Raw genomic sequence first — 15,229 nt, forward strand, 5'->3', positions numbered from 1 at the left:
TTCCTGTTCTTGTCTTGCCTTCCTCCCAGGAGTCGTGAGACTCAATCCCGATATCTCCTCTTCATTGAGTGTGGATGTTCCTCCCATTGCCTTCCCTTGCTATGCAGTTATACATTCCCGTTAAAGCCAAAACGCCGTGTAAATGCTACTCATATATGCTGTCCCAAAACCTTGCTTCGCTATGCAGTGATGAAATGTGAAAGGGAAGAAAGAAAAAAAGTACAACAATATCACTCGTCATCACCCTCGCCATCCTCCTCTTCCTCTTCGTCGTCGCTGGCAGGAGGCTCCCAGCTCTCCTCAAGCTTGAGACCTAGGCCCTTGTTCTCATCGGCAGTGGGAGCAGGCCCACCAAGCAGAGAGAAGATGGTAGACCGGTGCACGTCCGGCTGAGCGTGGCTGGGAGGGTCATAAAGACCCATGCCGTAAAGAATCTCGCCTTCCTCTTCATCCTCGTCCTCCTGAACCTGCACCGCCTGGGCAGAAACAAAGCTCTCCACCTTGGATGGTGTCGTCTCGAGACTCCCATAGTTGTTGAGGTTGAGCGGTGGAGGGCAGGCAAAGTCCTCTGGTGTGGGAGGAGCAGTGTGCCGTTGTACAGGCATCATCATGGTGTTGTTGTGAGTGGGACCGGCAGTAGGGTAAGCGTTCCAGCCCATGGCTCCGGTCGTGACTGGTGGTGCGGGCTGGTACATGGGGGCCGGTTGCTGGGCCTGAATTTGAGGCGAGTAGACGGGCTGCTGGGAGCTGAAACTCGAGTACGGAAGAGACAACGGCGAGAATCCTTCCGCGGGAGATGCGTAGCCCGAGTAGACCGCCGGTGTTGGTGGCAACTGGTGCATGGTCGCCAGCATCTCGGCCTCGCTGTAGGCCGGGTAGGGCGAGCAGAGCACCGAACTGGTTTGTGGTGGGTAAAACTGAGTCTGAGCCGAGTACTGGGGAGAAGGATGCCAGCTGACCGGCCTGGCCCGTCTGACCTCTTGTCCGTAGAAAGACTCGTTTGAAGCTTCGGGAACTGGGGTGGGAAGATAGGTCGGGTCGACGGCCTGTGGTTGTTGCTGAGGTGGGAATCGTCCGTGGAAACCTTCACCAATCAATGTCCTCCTCCTGGACTGCATCGATGATCGGGGGCTGTTGTTGGCACTCCCAGGCTTCGATACCCTCATCGCGTTGTTTGGCCGTTGAGCATATTGTGGTACGTGCTGAGAGTACCGTTTCGTGCTGCCGAGTTGCCTCGAGAGCTCGTTGAGCAGGGCCGAGTCAACTGGATAGTCGAGAGGTTGGGGCGCCTGAGGCACCTGGTGTTGAGAGAGCTGGTGAGGGAGAACACCTCCCATGTGGGCGTTGAGCATAGCGGGCACCATGTTGACTGGCTACCGGTAAGACATCAAGTGGTTGTGTTGTTTGTGTGTGGGTGTTGAGAGAGAAAACAAATTATATCAGGCTGGTATGGTCTCGATATAAAAAGAGATCTGGTCTGGAAAAGGGAGGAAGAAGAGAGATTGTGATGGGTGTCAAGTTCCTTTTGCAGAGTCAAAGTCTGACAAGGGAATCAACAAGAACAGGGAAGGGCACAAATAGCCCAGGTGTAAATCAAACCTAGTTTGGGAAAGACGAAGCTCCATGTTGGCGTGGAGAGGGAGATGAGAATAAGAATGAGAAGCCAAACCGGTGCCGCTTTGGCACGCTGTGTGTGCGAGACTGCGTGTCAACCGAGCTTGTCCATGACTTTGGCTCCGGTTGTCCCTCTCGCAGGCCTGCGTCATATGTACGCGCAGGGATTGTTTAGCCTACCCGACCCTTGGAGAGGGTCTGATGAAAGGGTTTCGGCCTCTTGTCTAGCTGCAAGCCGGAGGTGGTATGGAGACTCATGGGGGAGATGGGCAGATGGCCAGATGCAGATGTGGGCAGGAGCAGCCTTGGTTTGACTGAAAGTGAAGAGAGGTCCCGAGACAGGGTTGCAGGGGCAAAAGCCAAAACCTCATTCCTCGCCGTGGGCCGTGGGACGTGGGACATGGGGCCGTGGGTCGGGCTGGTGGTAATGGTAATGATGGTGGTGGTGGTGGTGGTGGTGGTGGTGGTGGCATCCTTCGCGATCACCCTCATCCATAGCACATGGTGGTATTGCGTGTCTGTATTACGGTATCAAACTCCGTACCAAGTATCATTTGGGTTAGGATGGGCGGTCAAGCGGAGTAGCAAATAGCGTAACCTCTGGGCGGGAGGTACTTGGTAACAGGGCACAAGGGGTGACCCAGGAGTTGACGAGTGAAATGACGGCCCAGCGTCCCCGACAAGAGGAGAAGCGTGTGCGCCGCAGGTGGTCCAACAGGACGCCAGTGGACGCCTGTCCCTTCCCAGCGGCACCCACACCAGGGAGAAGGGGAGAAGTGAGCCAAGCAAAACACCCCGGCACCTGTGGGAAGGTAAACCGAACCCCGGCCTCCCCCCGTTCCTTTCAACAAAAGGCGGCTGAGCGAAAACAGGAACTGCAGAAACTGGCACACAACCGCCATCAAAGGCACGGCCTTGGCTTGGTGCTAGACCAGGGTGTATCCTCAAGTAAGAAAGTACACACCTTGACAAATTCGTGGTGGCCCCTTCAAAGAGAGAAGGAAAAAGGTTTGGCTCGTCCGTGACCGAGCAAGCTTTGACGCGAGCAGCGGCCAAGATACGACAGTAGCGTCATTATCTGCTCTCTTCTCTTTTTTTTTTTCTCTTTTTTTCCCACTCCGTAGAGAGGGGTTCCATTCTCATGCCTGCAGTGGTGGACAGCAGGATCGAAAAAAATAAAAAGGGGATGGAAGGCCAGGCCATTCGGTACCTTTTACCACATAAGTCTTGATATCATGCCCACCATACCTTTTTCGGCTTAAAAGCAACGAGTTCCTCAGACGCTGTGGAGTGTGGAGACACACACGGCGGCTTGACCCATGCACATGCCCGCCATCTGGCAACCAGGGGGCCATCCCTGCACCGCAAGAGAAGCGTGAGAAGAAGGCGGCTTGGAGGGAGCGCCAGGGCGGATTGCAGTGAGTGTTCCGAGACTCGGGCGGGCGCGGCGCTCTATAGAGGAGGGGTGAGAGACCTCATCACAGATCAGCCAGGATCAGTTTGAGGTGTACGGTAGCGGGAGCGGTAGGGGGAGGGTGTACGCTGTGGTGAACTGTTTGGATGTAGGGGCGTGAGACTCTATGGCGGCGCGGCTCACTCGTCGAAACACTTTGCAGGCGCACGAGAAGGTGACCTTCTCTGATCAGCCTGGCCAGTGACCATCAGAGAGACACAACACGGCGAAAAGAAACCTGTCTTCCGGTAGAGACTGTGATGATACAGATCAAGTCAGCTATTGGGTGCCACAGACGCCCACTTCGAACAATGTACCCTGTACCCCGAATTGTGAGTCTTTTTACGGCTTGCTGCTGGGCTGTTTCTCGAATCGAAATCGGGTCGTTCGTGATGTTTCTTTGCTGACCAGTTTGCCCCACCGACGATGATAGCCTGGCATGGCTTCTGGACCACCGGAACGCCAGGGCTCGGGCTCGGGCTCTCGGCCAAAATGGAACATTCCCAAGGTTGGCCTGGCGCTGAGGCGCGTGGGCGCTGACCGGAAAGCTGTGGCTGGGGGGTTATCGTGCTGCTCCTGGTGGTGCTGGTTCGCGCTCTGTACTTGTCCGGCTGGCTGCTGACCTATGGATGCGGCGTTTTCAGCAGCACTCTCCTCGAGCACTAGGGGGCCTTGGTACAGAGCGAGCATGACCATCGATCGTCGTGGTCATTTTCTCACCATGTCCCAGTGACGCGAGTATCAGTGATGAGTACGGATACACCACACACTCGGCAGTGTGCATTCCGTTTCGTCGGCTGCGCAGGAGAAGAAAGTCAGCAAGCCAAAAGCAACGAGCAGAAAAAAGAAAGACCTTGACAAGAATGGCCGGTCCGACCGCCGCGCTCCACAGAACCTCCACAGAACCATGCGACTGGGCGCCAGATTGCAGGCAAAATGCCTGTTGAAACGGGGCCATGGAGAACAGTTCCATGTGACGTTTGACGGACAGATGAGTGAAATTCATTGAAATTACCGTTTCAGTGAGGACAACATCATCCCACACCCTTCCGCGGATGCTGGCGAGTCCTTCCCACCTCAGGGTATTGGAAGCATTGGAGGGCAACGGAATTGGAACGCAAACTGCCGACCACCGGTTGGCCAGGGAGACTTTCGCAAAGAGGCGGGGGGGGGGTGCAAAAATGAATCTTGGCGTTGCGTGGGTGGGCGTTAGGATGCAAATTTTGCTAAACGAGAGAGGTCAAGACCCCGATTTTCCACTTAATCCCATGCTCGGCCCAGCCTGGGAGGGGCTTGGCGTCTCGATATTGGCTTGATGGAGACACTCCTTTTCACACACCCTGTTGCCCAGTGCACACGACGTTGAAGTTTCCTCGACCAATCAGAGAACACAGTGTCAAGGCCCATCCGTGCCATCTCAGATCCATCTTTTTGTGAGATCGCTTCCCCACAAGGTTCAACCTGAGAAAGTGAACTTTGCCCAGAGCCAGCACCACCGAGCAGATAGTGCAATGTCACGACACAACCCCGAAAAGCTGAGGTGGTCAGCAGATGGAGATGCAATTTTCTGCCTACTTCCGGCTTCCACACTCGTGTCTGGCTGACAGTCACAGTCACAGTCACAGTCTCAGTCTCAGTCCCAGTCCCAGTCCCAATCCCAATCCCAATCCCAATCCCAGTCCCTCAATCTCTCCTCTTGGTTTCTTTTTCTCTCAAACAAAAAGTGTCATGCCGTCCACGTCTTCTCGAATCTCCAAGTACCTACCACCCCTTGATCCCCCGGTACGTACTTTGGTTACCCAAAACTTGATTCGCCGAATCGACAGCCGAGCGACGGAGCTAGGAGCGGCCCCAAGATCGAACGGGCAAGACACTATTTCCGTCTTCCTGGTCGTCTTATTGGCCGCCCGACTATTCGACATGGAACAACGCTGTAAGCGCAGAACTATACGGAGGTACCTCCTGCACACGTCTCTGCCTCCTCCTCTCTGCAGTTGGAAGAGGCCATTCCATCATTTCTGAAGTCTCCGCATCGACACGCAACAACATTTCGAGTCAGCATCAACCATACTCCGTACCATCCACTCACTAGGACAGTGGCCGAAAGAGAAAGGGAAAATAAGTCCCTCGGTCAGCCGATGGATCCTACCTACAGAGTACTACCTGCGGGAATCGCGGAGCCCTTCCTCAGCACTATTGTCTCTCCTGCGTAAGAGCAATATCCACCCTGCTGTTGCATTCACGATACCGAAATACACTACACTTGTATAGTGTGCCGATCTGCTGAACACCCTGACGAAGTTTGCACTCGCTCACTCGCTTGCTGACATGGAAAGTTACTCCGTACCACTGCCACCACCCAAAACAGGGAGCCCCAGCCTCGTACCCGGTACGCAAGATTTGCACACTAGCACGCCCTAGCCACCAGTTCTCGGTACTTTCTGTCACCATTCACCGCTCAGGCCCGGATATTACGATAAATCTGGAAAGCAGCACCACATTTGCAGTCAAACACCGCACCGGCCCTGGCCCCGGCCGGCAGAAACCTCGATACAACAAGTTACACACTTCCACTTTGCAGCAGGCTGATGCAAGGCAGCAAGCCCAACTGGCAACCTGGTTTTGGATTTCTCCTTCCTATCAACACCAATATGACTATCGGCCCCAAATCAGGAACGCTACCTACATGATCCGACCAGCCCCTTGTTGTGCCCCTCGTCTCGCCAGTCTTTTCTCAGAACGGAGTTTCCATTCCCATGGCTACAACGTACATAGGGCGGTCGACCAGGGCCTTGTGGTGAAGCACGGGCCGCGCTGCAAGTCTCGCGCTGTCACCATCCGCATCCTCTCCAAAAAGCAAGGACCATCAGACGTTGGGGTGGCGTCTGCGAGAGCCCATCTTGATCCCTGCACCGGAGACAACATGGTTTGACGTCCTGCGATTGGGCCGTGGCCGATGGTCAAGAGCCATTTTGTGTGTGCATGCCGCCATCACAATGAAATCCCACAAGCCAGCCCCACGCTCCCTCACCGTCAACAGGAGCCTGTTTCGAGCCGCGAGTTTCCGTACAGGGTCGTTCAAATATTAATCAGACAAGCATCATCAGACCTGATCAGAGCACCGAACACAACGCCGAACAAACTCTCATATCGATGCAGCCCATATCACCCTCACCCGGGAGGTGCCCTACATGACTCGCCCAAGCAGCAGTGTTGTTTATCCCCTCTATGCTAAATTATTAGTGACCGAAAGCCACTCATCAGGCTGGCTGGCTTGTTTCAAGCCAGGTCAGCTTCTTCTTGCGGTATAGACATGCTCAGCAGCAGACTCGTGGCCCTCATATAAACGACGATCCCCTGAGTGGGACATGCTCGCCCTTGGGGTCCCTCGGGTGCGAATGCGGCAAAACCAATCAAGGCCGATGGCCGTGGAGCCGTGGAAGCCATCGTTGCCAGACCATGGATGGCTCACCGTGGCTCGGGGAGCTTACGCAGTACCAGATAGGAAACCAAACCCAGGCTTCGGCATGCCCATCGGGGGATCGATGGAACACAGTCGAAAAAGGGCCAAACGAGAACATGCATTGACAAAGAGTACAGCTCTAGACATTTCTGTTTGAACCTCGCACCCTCGATACATGAGCCAACCCGCTTGTGGCCACCGATACAACTCCGGCTAAGACGAGACAGGAGAAGCTCTGCCAGGTATTAATTGCTACGGAAGGCCTTCTGGTGCCACCGACTGTGCATGCAATGCCGCTCGCAAATCTGTTTTTGCCGCCGCGCAACATCGTCTTGGGCTCGCATAATGCATCCCCGGCCCCATGTTATGACTGATGAGCAACTGTTCGGAGCAGTCTCCAGCTCCAACGGTGGAGGGTGGTGTCAGAGAGCACGGAGTACTGCGTCGTCGTCGTACACCCGTTATTAACTTCTTCCACGCCCTACATAGTTTGCGGTATCACTGATACATGCATACATGGCCCTGGCTCTTCCCGCATGACGCATCTCTAGGTATGCGTGTACCGTTCCAACCCAGGCCTTCCTAACAATGGATCCAACAAGTACGAATTGTTGGCCGACAGGGATGGTACAGGCTGGACTATCCAACTAAACCGAGCCTTGGGGGGAGGGGGGCTCCATGGCTGTGTTTTTGTCACTTCCACCTCCCACGGCTGCAACAAGCCCTAGGTTGCAAGAGGACTTTCCCCCCCGTCCAGCATCTCATCGGCTTCGAAACAAGGGACAGCTCATTCAAACCTGCCGCCGCCTGTTGATCCTGCACGCTTGTCTCCCAAGACATCCAGACGAGTGGACGTCAGCCATCAGTCACAAGAATGCGCACGCACAAAGCGTACCACGGCAAAACGCCCAGGACGGCGGCGGAGGCGCGTGTTGGGCTTGACTTGACCAAAAGCCTGCGAGCTTGTCCATGCGTCGTGTTGGTCTAGTCGGGGATGCAGCAAACGTCTCTCCATTCACCGAGGTTCGAAAATCGAAAAAGGGCGATCCGATAAAAGCGTCCCTCACAAGCCTGCAGCCGATATTTCTCCATTTGATCGCCTTGTCATCCACTCATCCACCCTCTCTCTTCGCCGCCGCAGACGGAAACGCTTTGCCGGTTTGGATGGCTTTTGATGAACCGCTCACTTCTTGCTTTCGTTCGCTGGCAAGATCCTCCAGGGGGTGACTTTTCCCACTTTGCTCGCACACTGCACTGTGCTGGCTGGCTGGTTCATTACTCCTGTCCTGCTCTGCTGGGGTGCGTGCATACAAGCTCCTACGGCACACGGAATTCGAGGGCAACGAGGGGCTGTTCTTGTATCGTTTCGAAATGTGCTCCCGCTGTGAAATGGTGTATCTCATTAATCTGGCCGTGGCTGATCTGGGCAACAGTTGATTCACGTTGTTTTGACCTCCACAGGCTAAAGCTCGCGCCCGCTTGGGGCAACACGAAGAGGCAAGTGGTTGGCGGTCGGCGGATTGGAGGGCCAGCGGGAGTCTCTTGTCGCATTCATTTGCCCTCTTTGGTGTGAGTGTGTGCGTGCGCGTGTTGTGTGTGTGGTACCTATCCTGCTCACAATTCTGGAGACGGGAAAGGGAGGTGTGGGGGTGTGGATGGCCATGTCATTGGCATGCAGCTGTTACTGTCTCCGAGACCGCGCTGGCTGTGTGATTGCAGCAGGGCTTGTTGGAATGTGAATGTGAGCCATCAGCCCATCCGGACCGCCTATGAAGTGGTGAGGTGCACGACTATCGCCCCCGTCCGCTAGCACTCGTTAGTAGGCAACGCAGGCCAGCAGCCCCCCTTCTTTGGCTTTCCGCCAGGTACTGAGGTACGTATTCACCGCTCCTTTTTTGGACCCGAACCGCACCACCACCGCAACGCCATGGTAGGAAGGACGGACGGCTCATCTGGACGGGTTACTTCCGGCCATTATCTCATCACCTCGGCGCTTGTGGCCGAGCCTTTTCAACATGCATTACTTATACGGATGCTCTTTTCGTCGTTTCAACAACCCCGCCGCGGGGAGTGCTTCCCGTCCAATAGGTGGTGGTGGTCACGAGGGGGTTGCCATGTCCTTTCTTGTTCCATCATGGCTAACCACCTACCTATCTAACCGCTCACACCTTACAGCTCACATCAGGCCGCGAACCAGGCAGTAGGGATTTTGTCTCTCTCTTTTTTTTTTTTTTTTTAGACTCGTCAACCTTGGGGGAAAAGAAGGAAAAGCAACACGACGTTTGTTTGATATTCCCCAGCTGCCGCATATGACTGGGCGTATGCATCCACGTCATCCACACACACCACACCCATCCACTTCTCATCCTCCTCCTCCGCCTCCTCCTCCACTCATCCATCATCCACTCACTCCATACGCAGTGGTCAGCCACCCCAGATTGGGAGACGAGGAGACGCCGCAGGCGGGGGGGGGAAACCAGCATGTGCGCTAAAGCTGTTGTTGCTGAGCTGCTAGATGAGCAAAGCCCTCGTCTTGAACCTTTTTGGTGGCCAGTTCCACAGCAAATGCGAGCTTTGCCTTTTGGGACGACGAGGAGGAGGCATCCACCATGTGTAACGACGACGACGACAAGGAGGCGTACAGCACCCCAGCGATGAATGTATCACCCGCCCCGATGGTGCTGAATATCGACGGGGGGCACAGCAAAAAGCACCCCAGCTGTTAGCCAAAAGAACCACAGCCTTTTTTTTTGTTATTGTGTTGTGTTGTGTTGATCCCATATCCGGACCGAATTAAGAGTTTATGTACTCTTTTTCTCGGCAGGAACGCAACGCGATAAAGTGCAATAATATGCACGCCGCAGTGCTTCCCTCTCTTTTTTTTCTGTCTGTCTGTACCCACGATGATTGCCTCTCTTACGCGTACCAATCTTTTACATACACAACCGGGGGGAGTGGTGGGTTGGCTCTCTCTTGTTCTCGGCGGCAATTATCACACTCGTGTTTCTTTTCCCCGGAGATGCAAGAGGTGTTTGAATCGCGGCAAGGGAATTCGAAGGGAGAGTGAGAGAGAGGAGACTTACTCAACTACTTTTATAGGTTTCCCGTCTTTTGGAGTTGCAGGAGAGTGGTGGATGTATTCATCCTCCTCCTGCAGTTCTTTGGCACCGCTGCCGCCGCCGAGCTTCCTCCGTGTGAGCATACCTGCACCGCTTGCCCCCCAAGTGCATAGCATGAGGGAACTTATAGGTGGTTGGGAGCAGGGTTAGTGTGTTAGGCTTACCACCGCGTTCTCATAGAGAGGGGGGACATACGCTCTTGTTGAGGGTGCTTCTCCTCTTAGACAGGCTTCCGGGTTGTGATATCCCCGGCTCTAATATTTGTTATACAGTGTCAGTTTAGGGGGTTGGGAGAAGGCAGGCAGGCAGACGTACTTCGGCCCAACTTGCCGAGTAAAAGACCACGTCTGCCTCGGCTGCGAGGGAGGTTAGGCCTTCCCGGTTGGGCTTTTCGCATTCGACGCTGATTGTGGTGGTGTTGGGTGGGAGGTGGGTGCGGATGTAGTAGATGCATTGGAGGGTTGTGGATGGGATTCGGCCCTGACAGAGAGAAACAGTCAACGACCTTCCATGGCTGGTGTCCCTTTTTTTCTTTTTGGAGGTATGTATCTACCTCGAAGTGAAACCACCAGCTGTCCTCCTCCTCCTTGGAGTTGGACAGTAGTAGCGTATCCAGGATACGCTCGAACTCGTCGGGTGTCATCTCGGGCAGGTCGTTGTAGTTGACGACGGTTCTGCTGCCGGTCTCGAGGCTGCGGATGATGTAGCTGCTTACGGACTCGGTGTGCCCCTCGCGGTGGATGCATGGTGAGAAGTCGATCTTGGTGGAGCCGGGGCCGAAGGAGGAGTGTATCTTCGTGATAGCGGGCGAGTTTTGGGCTGGGAGGGTGGATATCAGGTGAGTTTTGATGTTGGCTTGGTCTGATGGGGAGAATAGATGGTGGAGGACCTCGAGGGTGTTGGGGCAGTTGCCTCCTCGGCGGACTTGGAGGGAGGAGGCTCGTTGTTTGGCGTCTTCGGGTGGGTAGGCTGGGACGCTGGGGGGGAGGGTGTTAGCGGGTGTTATTCAGAGACATCATCATGGAGTGTTGAAGATGAGAACCAAGTCTTTGCATCTCATCCCAGGACTCCTCAGAGAAGATATCTTCTTCTTGAAAGATGTAGAGAGCTCACAACCGCCCCCGTTCATCATTCATTCACCACTTGTAATCCCACACAAAGCAAGTTCATGAGTAAGGTAAGTAAACATGCACTCACGTAAGAATCGTATCCAAGGCGCAAGCCCCAGTGAGCACGAGATGTTTCATTTTTTTGTGTCAAAATAACACGCTGCTTTTCCTTCAGAAATCAATTGCATTATTAGACGGATGCAAAAAACAAAACTCGATATAAATATATACTTTCATCTGTTCCATGGTTTCAGTTCTGTCCTCAATTATACCCAAACCATCATCTTTACTCCACAAGTGAGGGGGTTGCTTCCTCACCGAACCACACTATCACCATGTAGGCGTAAATGTTTGCTTTTAGCTTTGGCTTTTTTTCTTGTTCTCGAGTGAATTTGGAGTCTTGGTGCCAATGAGATAATGGCAGAGTGGTCCAGACCGGTCGGTGGCTTGGACAAAGGTGGTCAAGTATGGGGTAGGTAGGTATCTACCCCACCATGACGCAAGGCGGGGAGCAACCCGCAAGGTACATTGCTGTTTGGGGACGGGTGTCTTGTCGTCACCATCAGATTTCAGATCGGGGATGTAGTAGCTGATGCGCTGACTGACTGACTGCCCGATAAAACATAATAACGAGTTTCTTATTTTTTGCGCCAAAAGGGTTGAGGATATCGTCAACATTACACACGATTGACTGGCTGAGAGAAGATGGCGGAACGGGACCTGATACTACCCAAACGGGTTTCGTTTGATGATACGCGGCAACATGAGAGCTCGAGTGATGATGGGGATGCTGTTGAGGTTTGTTTCTTTTTTTTTTCCCTCCCCCCCCCGGTTCTCAAGTTGACAACAACAACAACAACAACAACAACAACAAGAAGCTGATTGTTATATTTGTGAGAAAAAGGTCTCCTTCGACCCATCAAACCCCTACCGTCGAAAATCCTCCCTCGTCACCTCCTCCCGCTCTCACATCTCCCCGGGTGTTATCCAGCGCATCCACCAACAGCAACAGTCTAATCCTAACCATAGATGCCCCCGCCGACAACAATCAAAGCCGGAATGCCTAGTTCATCAATTTCTCGAATCCCACAAACTCAACCTTGATGACACGGCACCACAGCCAGCAGCGGACGAGGATGTAGAGGTGGAGGATGTCTCCTCTTCGTCTGGGCTGAATGAAGTGGTCGACTCCAAAACCGCAATCCCAGTTAATAAACCCCCCAAGCGACGCCCACAACCACAACCCTCCCCCGAGGCAAAGTGCCAACTCCTATCCGCCACCGAAGACGACGAGCCCGCCACTGACGAAGGGCAGCCAGACCAGACGATATGGCAGAGGGAGATGTTGGCTATGCCGAGGACTACTTCCTCTTTATCACTTTCCCTCTCCTCCCCTAATCCTGAGGACAATCACGAGTTCCTCAACTCGAGGCTGCTGACGAAAAAGCAATTGTCGGATATGGCCTGGGGGGTGAGGCAGCTGTCTAGGAGACTGGGGTCTGTCCGCCTGAAGTTCAAAGTCAAGAATGTTTTTCTCTTGACAAAGATTTATGACAAGGATCTGGTGGATAAGACGAGGGAGTTGGTGAAGTGGCTGCTTGATGAGGAGCACAGGGGGGAGAGGTATGTCGTGTTTGTGGATTCTGCGTTGGAACAGAATAAGAGGTTTGACAAGGAGGGTTTGCTGAGGGAGATTGCTGGGGACAGAAAAGAGGATGGGGACGTGAGGGGGCGGTTGAGGTTTTGGAATGAGGACATGTGCAGACGGAGGGCGAATATGTTTGATTTTGTGGTTACGCTGGGGGGGGATGGGACGGTGTTGTATGCTAGTTGGTTGTTTCAGAGGATTGTTCCGCCGGTGCTGTCTTTTGCGTTGGGGAGTCTGGGGTTCCTGACAAAGTTTGACTTTGAGGATCATGAGGAGATATTGGGGGGCGCGTTTGAGGAGGGGGTGACGGTTAGTTTGAGGTTGAGGTTCGAGGGGACGGTGATGAGGAGTATTCCGCGGAGGCAGATAACCGAGGGGGAGGATGGGGAGGAGGACGGGGAGAGGGATTTGGTGGAGGAGCTGGTTGGGGAGGAGAAGGATGATGAGAGGACGCATAGGCCAGATGGGACGTGGGAGGTGCTGAACGAGCTGGTGGTGGATCGGGGGCCGAATCCTAGTATGTATCTTCTCTTTGGGGCTCAGGACATGTTGTGTATGCTAACGGGAGAAAAGCAATGTCCAACATTGAAATATTTGGCGACGACGAGCACTTCACCTCTGTCTCTGCGGACGGGGTGTGTGTTTCCACACCTACGGGTTCGACAGCGTATAACCTCGCGGCAGGGGGGTCGCTTTGCCACCCTGAGAATCCCGTCATGTTGGTCACGCCCATTTGTGCTCATACACTGTCTTTTAGGCCGATTATCCTGCCTGATACGATTGTGCTCAGGATAGGGGTGCCGTTTAATGCCCGGACGAGCTCCTGGGCGAGCTTTGATGGGCGGGAGAGGGTGGAACTGAGGCCGGGGGATTACGTGACGATTAGTGCGAGCAGGTTCCCCTTTGCGTGCGTGCAGCCTCATAGACCGCATGGGAGGCGGTCGGGGGATTGGATCAACAGCATCAGTGCCAAGTTGGGGTGGAATACGAGGCAGGCGAGGCAGAAGCCGATGAAGGGGTGGGAGGGTTCTTAGATGCTCTTGGAGAAACCTAGAGAGGGCTTTTTAGAGAGATATTGGACTGGCGTTTGCGTGGTAGGTGCTCTTTGACATATCTCAAGACACTGATTCCAAGACGGTGTAAGGAGATGGGAAATGTGGATTCTAGCGAGGCGTTAGGGTGATCAGCGAGCCTAGCGGGGATATATCAATGATGTAACAAGTAATGAGAATGTCTTAAAGAACAAACGCAGTTGATGATAGAGATGGAAGGTGTAATGTTGGAGATGATGTCAATGTGTGAGAGCGCACGGGCCATGTGGTGTTTATCACTCGTTGCCTACACTGGTAACCTTCTTTCTTCAGCAACACAATCTACAATTTAGCTTTGATACGGACCTCTTCGAAATCTGTCCCTCTCAGGAAACCCATATCTCCATTTCTCAGTCGAAAACGGGTTTGCCTGAATAGAACTGGTGACAGTGACAATGGAGTCAGCAGCAACCAGCAAAACAGCCTCCTTCTCCCTGCCCCTCCCACACTCCCTCGACAACAGAATCTATGTCAGACTGTCACTCAAGTCCAAAGCCCTGGTGGTGTTTTTGACGACGGCTACGTCTGAGGAGGCGGGCCAGGCTACACCGTTGGGGTCGTTTGTTTATGCTTTGCCTGATGTATTTTTTTCTTTTTTTCTTTTCCGTTACTCTACAACATACACTTACTAACTTGGAGACAGCGATACAACCCCTCACAACCCCTCTCAACAGCACTCTGCACGGTGGAACCGACGCTAGAGTTCACGACGAGGATGGCGAGGCTGCTGGTGAGGAAGATGGGGAATGAGAGGCCGGTGTATGTGGGGAATTCGATCAGCTTTGCGAGCACGGGGTTGGGAGGGGTGATGGAGGAGGAGATGGAGGGGTTTAAGGCTGTTGTGGTGGGGATTATGGGGGTGTTGAAGAGGTGGGAGGAGGAGGAGGGTGGGCAGAATGGGGTTCGGGAGGGGGTGGAGGGGTTGAGTGTTTCTTCTTGATGGGATGGTCTTTGGGGGTGAGAGGATATTAGGAGTGAGAGGCTATCAGGGGTGAGAGGCTATCAGAGGTGAGAGGCTATCGGGAGTAAGAGGCTAGTGGGAATGGGCTTGGAACAGTGGCAGCTGATCTTATCATTTCATACAACTCTCTCATAAACCATTCGGACATGTGTCCCACGAACACAGATGGAAGGTCATTTGGTCTGGTCTTGACGCTGGCTGATACTACGACGGCACGGAAGGGTGGTAGCTACCAGAGATGTGATAGCTCCGGGAGCGGCAGTGAAATCTGGGGTATGAGCACCTCTTGAAACAAGGGCATTATAATTTTTGAGGGGAAAAACAAAACAAGTGAAATCATAACAGCTCTCATAGCTTGAAATATTTCCAGTGTCTCTGTCTATGAGTAGATGTCTAGGTTTGAGAGCTTGATATGTGAACGTTGGTGAGATAAACCCTCTGATTTCGAGATTAACACAGTACTATATTCCAAGATCAGTAAACAATTCCCTTATCCGTCGAAAATAAATATCCATCTTCAACAAGAACGGTCGCAGAGCTCTTGTGAAGAACAGGATAATAAAGAAAGTCGAGAAAAGCAGGCACGCTGCAGCACGGAAGGTGGCTTGGCGTGGAAGGGTTGCCCTCTCTGGTGGGGCACGGGCACTCAAAAAGTGGCAGAGGAGGAGCAAAAGGCCAGAGGGGCAGGAGCAGCAGGGCACCGGCGGCGCAAACCTACCGCCCGTATGCAAACGGGCGAGCCACCAACTCGAAGCAGCAGCATCGCATTTT

General features: G+C 53.6%; 5 protein-coding genes across 5 annotated transcripts; 2 read left to right on the plus strand and 3 right to left on the minus strand.

The window, feature by feature from the left end:
* Nucleotides 1–230: 230 nt before the first annotated feature.
* QC762_203560 (uncharacterized protein) lies at nucleotides 231–1,364 on the minus strand (the record flags this gene model as incomplete). Its single annotated transcript, XM_062887252.1, has 1 exon — nucleotides 231–1,364. One exon carries the CDS (start codon nucleotides 1,362–1,364, stop codon nucleotides 231–233), a length of 1,134 nt encoding a protein of 377 aa, XP_062747049.1.
* A 421-nt stretch (nucleotides 1,365–1,785) lies between these two features.
* Nucleotides 1,786–2,689, minus strand: QC762_0034620 (uncharacterized protein; the record flags this gene model as incomplete). Its single annotated transcript, XM_062883269.1, has 2 exons — nucleotides 1,786–2,132; nucleotides 2,656–2,689. The coding sequence occupies 2 exons, from the start codon at nucleotides 2,687–2,689 to the stop codon at nucleotides 1,786–1,788; spliced, it is 381 nt and encodes a 126-aa protein (XP_062747050.1).
* Nucleotides 2,690–8,560: 5,871 nt separating this feature from the next.
* QC762_203570 (uncharacterized protein) lies at nucleotides 8,561–11,198 on the minus strand. The gene is made up of 6 exons (XM_062887253.1): nucleotides 10,847–11,198; nucleotides 10,203–10,626; nucleotides 9,965–10,129; nucleotides 9,845–9,903; nucleotides 9,614–9,772; nucleotides 8,561–9,211 (listed from the first exon to the last, which is right to left on the minus strand). Exons 1-6 carry the CDS (start codon nucleotides 10,894–10,896, stop codon nucleotides 9,019–9,021), a joined length of 1,050 nt encoding a protein of 349 aa, XP_062747051.1. The 5' UTR covers nucleotides 10,897–11,198; the 3' UTR covers nucleotides 8,561–9,018.
* A 1-nt stretch (nucleotide 11,199) lies between these two features.
* QC762_203590 (uncharacterized protein) lies at nucleotides 11,200–13,440 on the plus strand (the record flags this gene model as incomplete). Its single annotated transcript, XM_062887254.1, has 3 exons — nucleotides 11,200–11,556; nucleotides 11,657–12,923; nucleotides 12,980–13,440. The coding sequence occupies exons 1-3, from the start codon at nucleotides 11,464–11,466 to the stop codon at nucleotides 13,438–13,440; spliced, it is 1,821 nt and encodes a 606-aa protein (XP_062747052.1). The 5' UTR covers nucleotides 11,200–11,463.
* Nucleotides 13,441–13,892: 452 nt separating this feature from the next.
* Nucleotides 13,893–14,437, plus strand: QC762_203600 (uncharacterized protein; the record flags this gene model as incomplete). Its single annotated transcript, XM_062887255.1, has 2 exons — nucleotides 13,893–14,078; nucleotides 14,141–14,437. 2 exons carry the CDS (start codon nucleotides 13,893–13,895, stop codon nucleotides 14,435–14,437), a joined length of 483 nt encoding a protein of 160 aa, XP_062747053.1.
* Nucleotides 14,438–15,229: the final 792 nt, after the last annotated feature.

Source organism: Podospora pseudocomata (genome assembly GCF_035222375.1).
Source record: "Podospora pseudocomata strain CBS 415.72m chromosome 2 map unlocalized CBS415.72m_2, whole genome shotgun sequence".
NCBI classification, from domain to species: Eukaryota; Fungi; Ascomycota; class Sordariomycetes; order Sordariales; family Podosporaceae; genus Podospora; species Podospora pseudocomata.

Bases quoted from the DNA above. Each gene is read 5' to 3' on its own strand.
- QC762_203570 (XM_062887253.1), bottom strand. From the start codon at position 10,896: ATGAAACATCTCGTGCTCACTGGGGCTTGCGCCTTGGATACGATTCTT. The intron at 9,904-9,964 runs GTACGTCTGCCT...AACAAATATTAG, and splicing joins ACTCGGCAAGTTGGGCCGAA to AGCCGGGGATATCACAACCC. The intron at 9,212-9,613 runs GTAAGTCTCCTC...GTCGATATTCAG, and splicing joins AAACCTATAAAAGTAGTTGA to CACCATCGGGGCGGGTGATA.